The 13,565-nt window shown below is 28.9% G+C and overlaps 1 protein-coding gene across 3 annotated transcripts in view; it reads left to right on the forward strand.

The window, feature by feature from the left end:
• LOC129757709 (zwei Ig domain protein zig-8-like) overlaps positions 1-13,565 on the forward strand; it is a 928,615-nt gene that overhangs the window by 343,224 nt on the left and 571,826 nt on the right. For all 3 annotated transcript variants that reach the window (XM_055754998.1, XM_055754995.1, XM_055754996.1), the window contains exon 3: positions 5,394-5,441. In XM_055754998.1, coding sequence (XP_055610973.1) covers positions 5,394-5,441 — 48 coding nt within the window. The remainder of the gene's footprint in view (positions 1-5,393; positions 5,442-13,565) is intronic.

Consider the following 13,565-nt stretch of genomic DNA (forward strand, 5'->3'; position numbering starts at 1 on the left):
ATTTTTCTCTTATTTTTGTCAGAGTTTCGCAGCCAGTCTTAAAAAAATAATTACAAAAATTTGACAACAAAAACCAAACTAAAACATTATGGAAAATATCACAAATGTAATGAAAATATGATAACCAAAATAACTTATGAAAAATGACAAATAAGACAAAATTTTACAATAAAATAACAGAAATCTGCCAATACTAAGATAAAAATATTACAAATATGTTAAAAAAAATGACAAAAGTGACTACAATATGAAAAAAATTATGACAAAAATATTATAAAAATATGACAAAAATGTGGCAAAACTATGACAAAAAAAAAAAAAAATTAAGAAAAAAAAATTTACAAAACTTTGCTAAAGTTCTGTCAGATTTTTTTCATTTTATTGTCAATTATTGTCATATTTTTTTCATTTTTTTATTTGATTTTTTTTTTGCTATTGTTCTGTAAGTTAACTGCTACTTTGAAATCTTTTGAAAAATGACCACATGACAAAATTTGCTTAAATCTGGCAATACTTTGAGACAAATTTGTTCAAAGTATGAAAAAAGTGACTTTGATATGACGAAATTTTGACACAAATATGACAAAAAAGTGACAAAACCATGACAAAGAAAAATTATGACAAAAAATTGACAAAATTAGTGTTTGTTTTGTCAGATGTTTTTTATTGTCAATTATTTTCTTATTTTTTCACTTTTTTATTTGTCCTATTTTGTCATTGTTTTGTAAGTTTGCTGCTACTATAATAACTTATAAAAAATGACAGCATGACAAAATTTGGCAAAAAATTGACAGAAATCGGTGAGTACTATGAAAAAATATTACAAATTTTCTCAAAATATGATAAAAGTGTTTAAAATATGACAAAATTATGACAAAAATCATATATAATTATAACAAAAACATGAAATATTGTCATTTAAGTCATTTTTAGTAGTTATTAAATTTGTCATAAATCACAAATGTCATAGTTTCCATAATGTTGTTAATTTTATTTCGTGCCCAAAGACGAACCAGCCAAAGGCTGAAGATCTCTTAAAATTAAGAAAAAAAAACTTTATTTTGAGTTTTGTCATTATTGTAAGCGTTCTTGTTCTAATTTTGTCAATTAACTTTTTTTATAGATTTGCCATCTGTCCAATTTTTATTCCATTTTTTTGATATTTTGGTCACAGTTTTTCTATTTTTCTTGTTAGAATTCATCAGATTTTGGCCATGTTTTTTGCATATTGTTGTCATATTTTTGTAGTCTTTTTGAAATTTTTTTGTCAAATTTTTATCATATTTGTCAAATTTTTCACGTATTTTTGTCAGATTTTTTTCGTTGTTTTGTCTTATTTTTGCCAAATTATTATCAAATTTTTGTAATACTTTAACCATAGTTTCGTAAAATTTTTCCATGCAACTTTCAGTGATTTACAAAATATAAAAGCTTAACAAAAGTCGCCATATTGGATTTCAAAATGGCGTAGCATAACGAAAGACAGAGTTATTTGACTTCTTCTAATTTTGTCATATTTTTTTCACATTTGTCACAGTTTCTTAACATATTTTTACATTACTTTTCAAAGAATTTTGTCTATTTAGTTAACTTTTTGTCATTTTTTTGTCGACTTATTTTCTCGTTTTTGACATATTTTTGTTCCCTTTTGGTTATCATTTAAGCCCTTTCTTTCAAATTTCGGCAAATTTTTGTCATTATTTTGTCAAAGCTTTAGCAGCAGTTTGTCATTCTAGCACATTTGTTATATTTTTGTCATTTTTTGTGTTAAATATTTGCTTTATTTTTAACCACCATTTTCAAAAAAAAATCATTGTCTTATCATATGTTGGTTAGATTTTTATAATTTTATTGTTTTTTTTTTTTGTTTTTATTATATCATATTTATTTTTTTTGTCATTTTTTTTTTAACTTTGTTCTCCCAGGTTTTTGTCATTTCATTGTCAAACTTTGATCAGAATTTCGACATATTTAAAAAAAATATATATATTTTTTATCACATTGTCATAGTTTTGTCATTTTTGTTAAATTTTGCCTATTCTGTTTCATATTTTTTGTTATTTTGTTATATTTTTTCATATTTTTCGCCCCCTTTTTTATTACATTTGTCGTAGTTTATTCGAAGATCTGTCATTTGTCACTTGTTTGTTTGTCATATTTTTGTAATAGTTCTTTAAATTTTTTGTCATTTGATTTTTTTTTATTTAAAGTTTTATTTTTTCATATTTTTGCCACATTTTTTTGTATTTTTGTCATTATTTTGTCTTATTTTTTAAACCTTAGTCATATTTTTGTTTATTTTTTTCACTGTTTCAGATTTTTTTAATTTTTGTGTGAAACTTAAGTAAATTTTTATATACTTTTAAGGCTCTGTCACTCATACGCATATTTTGGGAGCGTTTATGTGATTTCTGTTATTTGAGGCATTTTGAAGTTTAGTGGTAGCCGCCATCTTGGCTTTCAAGATGGCGCTGGACAGCAAAACTCGACTTCTACTTGTTAAGCCCTTTCCCCCTTGTCAATACCCTTATTGTGGGGGTTTCATATGCTTTTCAAAAAGTTACTTCCAGCATTTAAAGTTAAGCGAAAGGTGCCATATTGGATTTCAAGGTGGCGTAGGACAACGAATTTCAACTTCTATTAACACGTATTGTGGGTTTTTTATTGCCAGTTTCAATTCGATTTCAATGAAAAAAACTGATACCACGTTATTTACGAAAATCCGCACTCCCCGCAAAACCCCGATTTTTCATAACCATCAAAAACGGTGATGCTTATTAAACAAACAAACTTTTAAAAAACGATTTTTTGAGAAATCATGATTTTTGGTGAAAAATACCCGAGTGAATATTTTCAGTGTATGTCCGGATGAACTCTGGATGGATTCGCATGATCGAGCCGGTTCTTTGCGTGAAAAATCGCTCGCACTGTGACCGGTCGATGTTTTTTCAAAGTGTTTCAATGAATGGCGATTTTTTGCGCGAATTGAGTATTATCACAGACATTTGAGCAAAATTTCGTCACACAATCTGTGTTACAAATCTCAGAATTCTAATTTTTTTTTTTAAATTCACCAATTTTAAAAATTTTGTAGAAATTTCTAAAATAATAAATTTTTATGTCCCTTTCGACTTTTTATTTCTGACACTTTTTCATGAAAATATGTAATCAAGGTAATGTAAATTCCTTTTTTTCTATTGAAACTGTAAAAATTTACAATTTGTTGATGTTTCTCATGATTTTCTGGGGAAATTCCTAAAGTTGCGTCTCAGAACTTCATGTTTAAATCACAGAATTTGAGATATTTTTTTGTCATAAACACAGAATTTTCTCAGCAATCTTGTTAGGGAGTCTGTTGCGATTGATGGATCTCAATAAGAAAATTTTGCAATAAAAACTAAAATCAGTTACTTGTTAAAAGCATTTATCCGACAACATCATTCATATTTGAATGATTATGTAGTCTTTTTTATTGTAGTTCCATATTTCTCGACATTTTTTACTAATCCAAAAATACATTTTAAGTGAATATTTCATAAATAAACTTTTTGTTTATCGACAATGACAAATTAAGATGGCTGGAAATAAGTTAAGGTATTTTGACTTTACGTTACTATGCATAAGTTTAGAATTTTAATGAGTTTGAATGAAAAAGGTGAAAAAAATTCACAACTTCTAACAACCAATACTTATGTATGTTAGAAAAATGAAACCAAATTGACTGTCGCCCAATCATTGACCGAAAAAATCGATCATTTGGATCAAAAGTAGGACGGTACAACAAAGGGTTATATAGAAGGACATGCTCCACTAAAGTAGGATTAAGGTAAGCCTAACTCTGATGAGACCAAATGCAATATTTAGGTAATGTTCAGAAATGAGAAAACACATTTTATTGATTGAAGTATTTTTTTTTGTATTTTTTCTCTGAATCAAAGTTCCAAATCCTTCTGTTGATGACAAATTTCGTTCCATTTCAATGCAGTACAAAACTGACATAATTTTATCGACATCCATTTTATTTTTTCTTGATTAAAATTAGAACATTTTATGTAAGATTGCCATTTGAAAAAAAAACGAGCTCAATAACGGCCGTTTCATGATTTGGGTGTTTTTTTCTACCATGGATGGCTTTCGTGGTTCCATAAATCATTTTCGAAACGCACCAGCCCAAGTGTTCATTAGTAACAGTCAGAGGAGCTAGAAGCGAAGAAACGAAAGAACAATTTTGGGGGGAGCTCAGACCATTCATGTCTTTGTTCATTCACCATCCCTCAATTCCTTGGGGTAGAGTATTTTTTCCGTTCGCTTCGGTTCCAAAACACATTAAAAGGCGTTTTTGTTTTCCGAATGAAGAGGAAAATGTACAAAGGCGAGAACGCTTGAACCTGGAAAACGATAGGATGGCGTGCTGGAAAAGTGTTTAATAGCCGATAAGTATTCCGTCCAAAAGGTGGGTGATTGTTTTCACAGAACTTTATCATTCCATTTCCGAACCTCGAATGGGTGCCCGAAGTTTTTCCGTAATGTGACGTTAGTTTATTTTCTGATATTGATGGTGAAAATAATTATCTGGAGTGTACTTACAACTTAAAACCAACTGACGAGGAAACCATTTCCATTCATGGGAAAGAAAAAACTTCATAAACAATTTTAAAGCTTCATAATCTTATAACCAGTCAAACAAATCTGAACGGTGTTGTATTTCGTCAAAATGCTGTTTGCGTGTCGTCGTCGTCATCGCACGCCCAATATTCATGCAATGGGATAACTTTCGAGGTTTGGGCGCAAGAAGAAGGGAAAAAACAGCGATCCTACTGTGGCTGCCAAAGTAAAGTAATGGCTGCTATCAATTTTGCTCCTTTACGATCAGTCATCAATCAAACCAGCCGTCATTCGGAACGAAGTAAAAGCAACAACAAAAAAACTAGCATAGCTCTGAGTGGTCTTACGGAAGTCTGCCTTTTAAAGTCTTTAGCGATTAGCGAAAAGGCTCTAGAAACAAACGAATTTATTGTTTGGTAGAGGGGGAATCAATTAAAAAACTATTGTTTCTACAATAAGAACCTTTTCAAAAATAAAGCTTAAAATAATAATAAAAAAAAACAAATTGAATCTACAAAAACATTTAAAAAAATATAAAACAAAAAAACTAAGGATAGCAAACAAGTCCTTAAGCAAAGATTTTTTTGCTCAAAGTCCTGTAGGATAAACAATTTGCATTGTTGAGTTTGTCTTTCGTCACGTTGAAGACAAACAACCGCTTCACTTGGATCCGATTTTTTTTCCTGTCACTCATTAAAACATTCCTGCCCACCTAAGCTACGGGAACAGGTTTTGTTTAGTTTTTCTCCTTTCATCTTTTTCTTAACATTTTTTTCTTCTCCTTTCAGAGAGTTCCTGCGGCAACAATAGGATAGACGATTATCAAAGTCAAAAAGGTATGTATGTATGTTTAAACTCCTTTTTTCTAACAAAAACATTAGGAAATTATCTTAGTTTTTTAGTTTTTTAGAACCATTATTATGTTTTGAAACTATAAGTAGCTGTAATCAACAAAAAAAAAAATATTTCTCCATGGTGAGATAATTTTGATAAGTTGAGGAGCAAAATATTCATTTAATAATTTTTTCAAGGTCAACATCATGTGAAAAAATCATTACAAAAATGTTTAAAGCAAAAAATCAAATCCTTTTGCGGTCTTCTTCAAATTAGTTTTTTATTTTAATTATTTTTTTTTGCATTCTTTAGAAATGACAGAAATACTTGCAATGACATCTTTCATAATTTTCAAAAACTGTAGACCTTTTAAGATCATTGGTTTTCAGAAATTAAAAAACCTATTGGCGAAATATTATTCGTTGAGTAAAAAACCATAAACAAATTCAGACTCAGTTTTTCTTCTTTCGTGTCTGTTTGTTAGTTCTTCAAATATCAATGATTGATTTCACTCACGTTTGATTTACTTTGTACCGTTTAAACTTTATTGCTCCAAAACTAGAGTTTATAGACAAAATCCAAAACAAGTTTCGAGATTTGGACGAAAAAATCTTTCAAACATATGCGAAAAAATATAGACACTGAATATCTTGTTCACAATCAAATTATTTGAATATGTTTAAAAAATAGTCAGTGAAAAAATTCCTTCTGAATTGTTTAAAATCTAGTTATTTCAGCTTAACATTTTATTTTCTATTAAAAATTGATTTACTTATTTTTTTTTATTTTTATATGAATTTACCAAACTCAAGAGTCAATCATATTTAAATTTATGATTTTTTTTTAAATAGGTTAGCTTTGTTATTTTTTTCTGAGTTTTTTTTATTGCAATTTTAAATAATAAAAACAGTTTTTGTATCTTTCGTCCTTTTTAGGACAAAATTTTTCAATTGAAGGCAACAAAATAGGTTTTCATTGTTTGACAAATGTTTCCTTTATTTTTATTATTTCAAACCATCTTTTTGGATCGATCGTGATTTTTTAAAGTAATCTAAAATTTCGAAAAATCTTCATTCTGAAGAAAAAATCAAAACAGCACCTTTATAGAAAAATGTCAATGCGCAATTTTTTTTTGATAAGTGCTTACTTGAAGCTTTCAATACTTTCAACAAAACTTTTAGTCCTTTATTTATTATCAGCTTATGATTCATTCAATAAATCAAATTTCCCATTTTGAACTTTATCAAAGCATATCCCGTTCTACTTTAGCAACAGTCGTATTTGGTGATACAAAAATTACGAGTTTGTTGCCAAAAACGAACGGAGTCTGTTTATGTTATCAAAGATTAATTGGAGTGTTCTAATGATATTATTATGAATTTCAAAAATGAACTTTTTGGCTTTTTTTAGATTACTGGAAATTGGAATATACATAAGTATAATTAAATCTTTCACTTTGATCACTGGTGCTCTTGATTAAAATTTTAAAGATTTTCTTCTTTTATCTAATTGAGTTCAATCATCAACTTTGTGATTTTTTTTATTCCCTTGGGTTTAATTTTTTTTCCATATCATGCCTTTTTATTGAAAAACTTGATTTTGTTTTAAAATCCAAGATATTACCGTGGAATTTCTGAAGCATTAAATTCGTTTTTTTTTTTCATTATTCAATCAAATCAAATAAAAAGTGTTTTTTTTTATTGTTGTCTCGTAAATAGTGATCCTTAATTTGTAAATAAGATTGCTTGAATTCATTTCCACATTACATTATTTTCGATGTATGACTGATTTAAAACTTTTATTCTGATTTATTTAAAATTGTATCAGCATTTTTTTTTTTAATAATTCGATTCTGTGAGTTGGTCATGAGTAGGAAAATGGTTAGGAAAGCAATTTTCTTGTTTTTTGCGAAGAAATACTTCGCACAGGCCTGGTACCATAGATGGCCAATATTTTCACCAATATTGCCTTATTTTGAAGCTGGTGAACAGAGACTGAATTTCTTTATGATAATTTTGCATCATAAATCACCCTGGCTCCTCATGTACATAGAAAGAAAAAAAATGACCAGACTGTGTATTCATTAGAAATAGTAACAGGAACTAGGAGTGAAGCATGACGAAGTAAAATTAATTTTAAAAGTCTTTCAGCTGAATTTGAAAAAATTATCAAACAATCATTCAAACAAGATTTAAATTATTTAAGTATATTTGAGCAAATTTGATTTAAAAATATTTGTAAAAATGTTTGCACTATGATCCTCAAAATCATAAAAAAAATGAAGAAGATATTCAAATTTTTGTTAACACAACACATGAAATTGGAATTTTTTAATCGATGCAAGAAATTCAGTGTCAACTTTTCCGGAATCCAAACAAGTTTAGCTTCAATGAGAAAAATTTCGGAGATTTTCTTTTCATCTCATTTTTCCATTTGCCAGAACATTTGGACAATGAACTCGGATATGGAAATGATAAATCCAAAAGTAAAATACTGATTTTTCTTTGAACCGTGATTTAATCGAATCGCAACTTTTTTTTAAGTCGGAAACTCGTGAAACTGCCAGAAATGAACATAATTTTATGCACTGTTTTTTTTTATGTTTGCTGTTTTTATTTAAGAGACGTACCTTTGAAACAATTGCTACTACATTATATGACATATTAATCCTTGTTGGAATCACGGTTGTCAAAATTAGGGAAAAATTCACAATTTGAAAGAGTTATGAGCAAATTTTCATCACATAATCTGTGTCACAGAACAAAGAGTTTTGGAAATATTCAATGATTTCACGAATTTTTTAGATTGTGTACGTATTTTCAAAATCATTAATTTTATGTTAACAAATATTTTGTATTTCTTACTTTGTTTTGAAAAAAAGTGCTAAGGTTAATTATGTAATTTAGAAATTTTTTTAAAAAAGAAATGTAGAAAAACTCACCTGTTTCCTCATACTTTTTCTATCACAGAAAACCATTACAGAATTTTTGGGTGAAATCCCAGAAAGTTCAAGTTTTTTTTCTCAAAAACACAGATTTTTTTGGCAACCTTGGTTGGAATATGTTCAAATAAAAAAAAATAATTCGGCCAAAAAAATTGAAAGTTACAGCTGTTTTAGTGTGAAGGACCAACAATTTTTTGGCCTTGTGTGCGGGTGTTAATAAAGTTTTGAGTATTGGAATATTTGCTTCAAGGGTACATACAATTGAAACGATGAAAATAAATTCATATTAAACCTTGAAATTTACCATTACATGCAACAAGAATAAAGTTTTAATGATTAATTCATTGAAAAGACAAAGAATTGATAATTTGCTGCAGACGCTGGTTAAACAAGATGGAATAAAAATTTACAAGATAGAACAATATCACATAAGATAAAACGTAAATAAAATAAAAATCAAAACTCGAATTAACTAGGTAAACAAAACAAAACATAAACAAGATCATCAAGATAAATGAGATAAATAAGATAAAAAAGATTAAAAAGATAAAAAACATAAATAAGATAAATAAGATAAATAAGATAAATAAGATAAATAAGATAAATAAGATAAATAAGATAAATAAGATAAATAAGATAAATAAGATAAATAAGATAAATAAGATAAATCAGATAAATAAGATAAATAAGATGAATAAGATAAATAAGATAAATAACATAAACAAGATAAATAAGATAAATAAGATAAATAAGATAAATAAGATAAATAAGATAAATAAGACAAATAAGATGAATAATATAAATAAGATAAATAAGATAAATGAGATAAATAAGATAAATAAGATAAATAAGATAAATAAGATAAATAAGATAAATAAGATAAATAAGATAAATACTATAAATAAGATAAATAATATAAATAAGTTAAATAAGTTAAATAAGATAAATAAGATAAATAAGATAAATAAGATAAATAAGATTAACAAAATAAACAAGATAAAACTGTTAAACAACGCAAGCAAAGAACAAAAGTTTTCAAGAACAAGATCAATGATTTTTAATTTTTTCTTATATTTCGCTTCACGACATATGACATCAGAAACCCAAAACTGTTTTACGTAAAATCAATCTTTTAATCAGCCGAAATTCAGCTAAAATAGTGAAATTTCATTATTCCAATCAGGATGGTCACGATCTTCTCTCAAAATCGCTAAACGATTACAAAATGGTATAAATTTTGAAAATCAGTTAAGTTGTTTAGACCAGCTAATTGTCCATTTCTTAACCGTAAAGGAAGGTTAATAACCGTTAAATGTTTGTTGTTAGTGCATAAAACGGACAATTCGGTGATGATTAAGTTCTTACATAAGATCATTTTGAGGGTTGAAAATTGCATACGGATAGAAGATTTGAAGAAGATACATAAAAAAGTATACCCTAAGAGCAAGTTCACTGGTGTTGGGAAAAAAGTGATAGAAATTTTGACATTTTGAAAATTTTACCATGCAATAATGATTTCAAGATCTTTGGGCGTTGTATTTTTTTTACAACACTGTTTCTATTTCAGCCGTATGTGAAAGAAAGATTGCTGTTTTTCCATCACAGCATGCAAAACTTCAACACGTGTTGTAAAAAAAACTTGAAGGCCACAGATCTTGGAAATGTTTTTGCATGGCAAAATTTTCAAAATGTGCTAAAAGTGACAAAATTTCTACCACTTTTTCCCAACACCAGTGAACATGTTCTTATGTTCAGCATATGCCTACTAGTTTTAGCTTTTCTAGGCACACAGTAAATTGTTTTAAGCATTTGATAGCGATTTTTTTCGAAACATGTATTTTCGATTTTTATAGACTTTGAAAGACATAAATTGAGTTGTTTAAGCTGAATAATTTCTGTGATTTACATTTGAGTAACATTGAGAGGTCACCAACACTAAAAATTTTGTAGAAACAACAGAGATATAGCGAATTTAGTCAGGAGTGTCAAATTGACCAAAGAACTGTACCGGATAAGACAGTTTGTCAAGGAATATAGTTAAGTAAAGTTTTTTTTTAAAAATTAGAGCATAAGACAAACTTTAGACCTTAAAACATTTAAAATTCTTCCAAAATGATACGTTTGAACTGTTGTCAATTTCAATTGAAAGTACCAAATTTTGAGAATGATGAGCAAAACAATTTTTGGTTTATGCTCCAAATATGAAATTTTGTTGAATTTTTGGTTTTATCACCGCGATTGTTTATACTTTTTCGGTGAAAACTGAAAAACGTCAATAACTTCGAAGTATAATATAAAATTTTGAAAAGTTGAAAAAATACTTGTACTCAGATTCAAATATCTCCGAATTCATGAAACTAATTTTTAATTTCTTTTTTGCATATAAGAGGTAAATTGATTTACTATAGTTATTTATTTTATTTACATAGTATTCCGTCTCACGACATAACTTGACGAACATAATTCCTAAAATTCACTCGGTTCATAGCAACCGTTCTCCAATTTCTCGGGCACCCCACGTTCGCCAGATCACGCTCCACTTGGTCTAACCACCTCGCTCGTTGCGCCCCCGCTCGTCTTGTTCCTACCGGATTCGTAGCGAACACCTGTTTTGCAGGACAGTCGTCCGGCATTCTCGCAACATGTCCCGCCCAGCGTATCCGGCCAGCCTTCACCACCTTCTGGATACTGGGTTCGCCGTAGAGTCGCGCGAGCTCGTGGTTCATCCTTCGCCTCCACACTCCGTTCTCCTGTACGCGATTTACTATAGATTTTTTGAACTTCATTTTTGCGTACGATCAACAGTTTTGTTGATCTAAATGACTTTGTGATACTAAACATTATAAAAAAGTTTTAAACTTGAACTCCAACCCCTCTCTGTTCTCAGATTGATCTGAAATTTGGCATGTGATTTTCTGGTGAGCTAAAAATTAATGTAGAGAAATGAATCCAACTTAGATGAAATTTCAGGGATTAGATAACAGAAAATCGATGTTGAAAAACACGCAAAAAAAATTCGTCTTGTCTCCCGGTAGTTTCGCTGACTGAATGTTTGAGTCAAGACCCATCTCTGGGTCGCAGTTTAAAAATAGAAATAAGGCGGTGCCAAACACCGAAATTGGCTGGATATCCAAATACGGCAAACGCATCATTTCTCATCATAACTGACAACCCGTGCAGGATATGAGAAGGCAATGCAAATCTTGCCGTGCTTAAAAATGTCCAAACTTGATTCCAACTACCGTAAGATGAAATGATGGGAATAGAAATAGACCAAGAAAAATGATTATGATCACATGGGAGAACTATTCCCTTCATTCCGATAGACATCGACACTCAACCAGTATAATATTCATACGCCAGGTTGGTCTCCTGTAGTAGAATGTTAATACATGGGTCCCGGAGAGGCGCAAGATGTGGGTTCAAGTCCTACCGGGAGACAAGGCGAATTTTTTTCGCATGTTTTTCAACATCGATTTTCTCTTATCTAGTCCCTGAAATTTCATCTAAGTTGGATTCATTTCTCTACAAAAAAAGTTTCGCTGACTGAATGTTTGAGTCAAGACCCATCTCTGAGTCGCAGTTTAAAAAAAAAAAAAAATAATAATAATAATAAAAATAATAATAATAATTTTGACTTTGAGCGAGTGAGATTTACCATGTTTAAATTTTCCTTTACTATGATAAGTACATCGCGATTTGCAAACAATACTGTTATGGTGAAGTTACCATAATTTCTTCAATTCTGAACCGATTTCGAAACACAATAACTTGAAATCATTGTTTTGAATTGAAATTCAAGATTAATAAAAAAATAGAATTTTTTAAATGTTACCTTCGAGTCCAACACTTTCCCTAAAACAATTTTTTTAAAGGTTTTTTAAATGTTTCCTTCGAGTCTAACACTATCGCTGAAACAAAAACTTTCTCAAAAAATGCGTCTTTTATAATTTTTCCCTGTCATGAAGTCACAAATATCAACAAAACTGTTGATCGTACGCATAAATGAAGCTCAGTTGATCGATAGCAAATTTGTTTACCTCTTATAAGCAAAAAAAGAAATTCATTTAAGTTTAATGCATTCAGAGATGTTTGAATACGAGTACAAGTACTTTTTTTATTTATCCAAAATTTAATATTTAGAGCATAACTCAAAAACTGTTCTTGTTAGAATTTTTTGAATTTAATTTTCGGATTCAGCGCCAGGTTTCACAGTAAAAGTTTATGTGATGTGATGTGATGTGATGTGAAAAATAAGTGATGTTAAGTTTACTTAGTTCAAAACAAAAAAAAGTTAATACAGTTTTGAATATCAAATGTTTTTCCGGGTTGAGTGTAAATTTTGACAACTTTTACAAAAAAAAAAATAAATACATGAAATGATTTTCACGAAATTTGCATATAACGTTTCGAAGCCAATAAAAAGCGCTTTATTGTGTAGGGAAAAAGGGATTTGTTTTTATTAAATGGAAATGTTTTATAGGCGACAAAAACAGTTGCAAATGAGTGAATTCACGTCACAAAAAAAGAAACTTTTTCATTTCTAAATTACACACTTTTACATTTGCTAAAAAAGGAAAACAGATCTTTTTTGAAAATGACGAGATGATTTTAAAACACTAAATTTTAAGAAATTGATTGAAATCCAGCTGATTTACAACTGCGCGAATGAGTGAATTGACGTCACAAAATTTATTTATTTTTGTCAAAATGTTTAAGGAAAATATGCTCTGATATTGTCTTGAATTTCCAGATGGTCGAGTTTTAACAAATCGAACATAATTTGGATTTTTTTTTATAAATCACAATTCAAAATCAAAATTATTGGATTTCTTTCTGTGAATATTCAAATATAGATTGCGAGAAACAGGAGTTATTTTGAAACACGTTTCATCAATATGTGCGACTCAAAATAAGTAAAAAGTTTGAAAAAATACTTGAAATTTTAGATCGAACAAGTCGAAATAACAAAAAATCACTTTTAAGAGTGTACACAAAATTTAAAGCCTGTGAAGAATTATTCACAAAAACTTAAATTTTCTTGACGTGAACTCAGTTCCCAGTCCTTTTTTGTTTAAACTGAGTGATTTCATGGCACATCTTTTAAGAGGCATAACTTAATTTGTTGCTGTTCTATCAAAATTCTACGTTTATCAAATAGTGGTTAATTAATTCGTCTTCA

The sequence above is a fragment of the Uranotaenia lowii genome, chromosome 3 (genome assembly GCF_029784155.1).
Source record: "Uranotaenia lowii strain MFRU-FL chromosome 3, ASM2978415v1, whole genome shotgun sequence".
Taxonomy (NCBI): Eukaryota; Metazoa; Arthropoda; class Insecta; order Diptera; family Culicidae; genus Uranotaenia; species Uranotaenia lowii.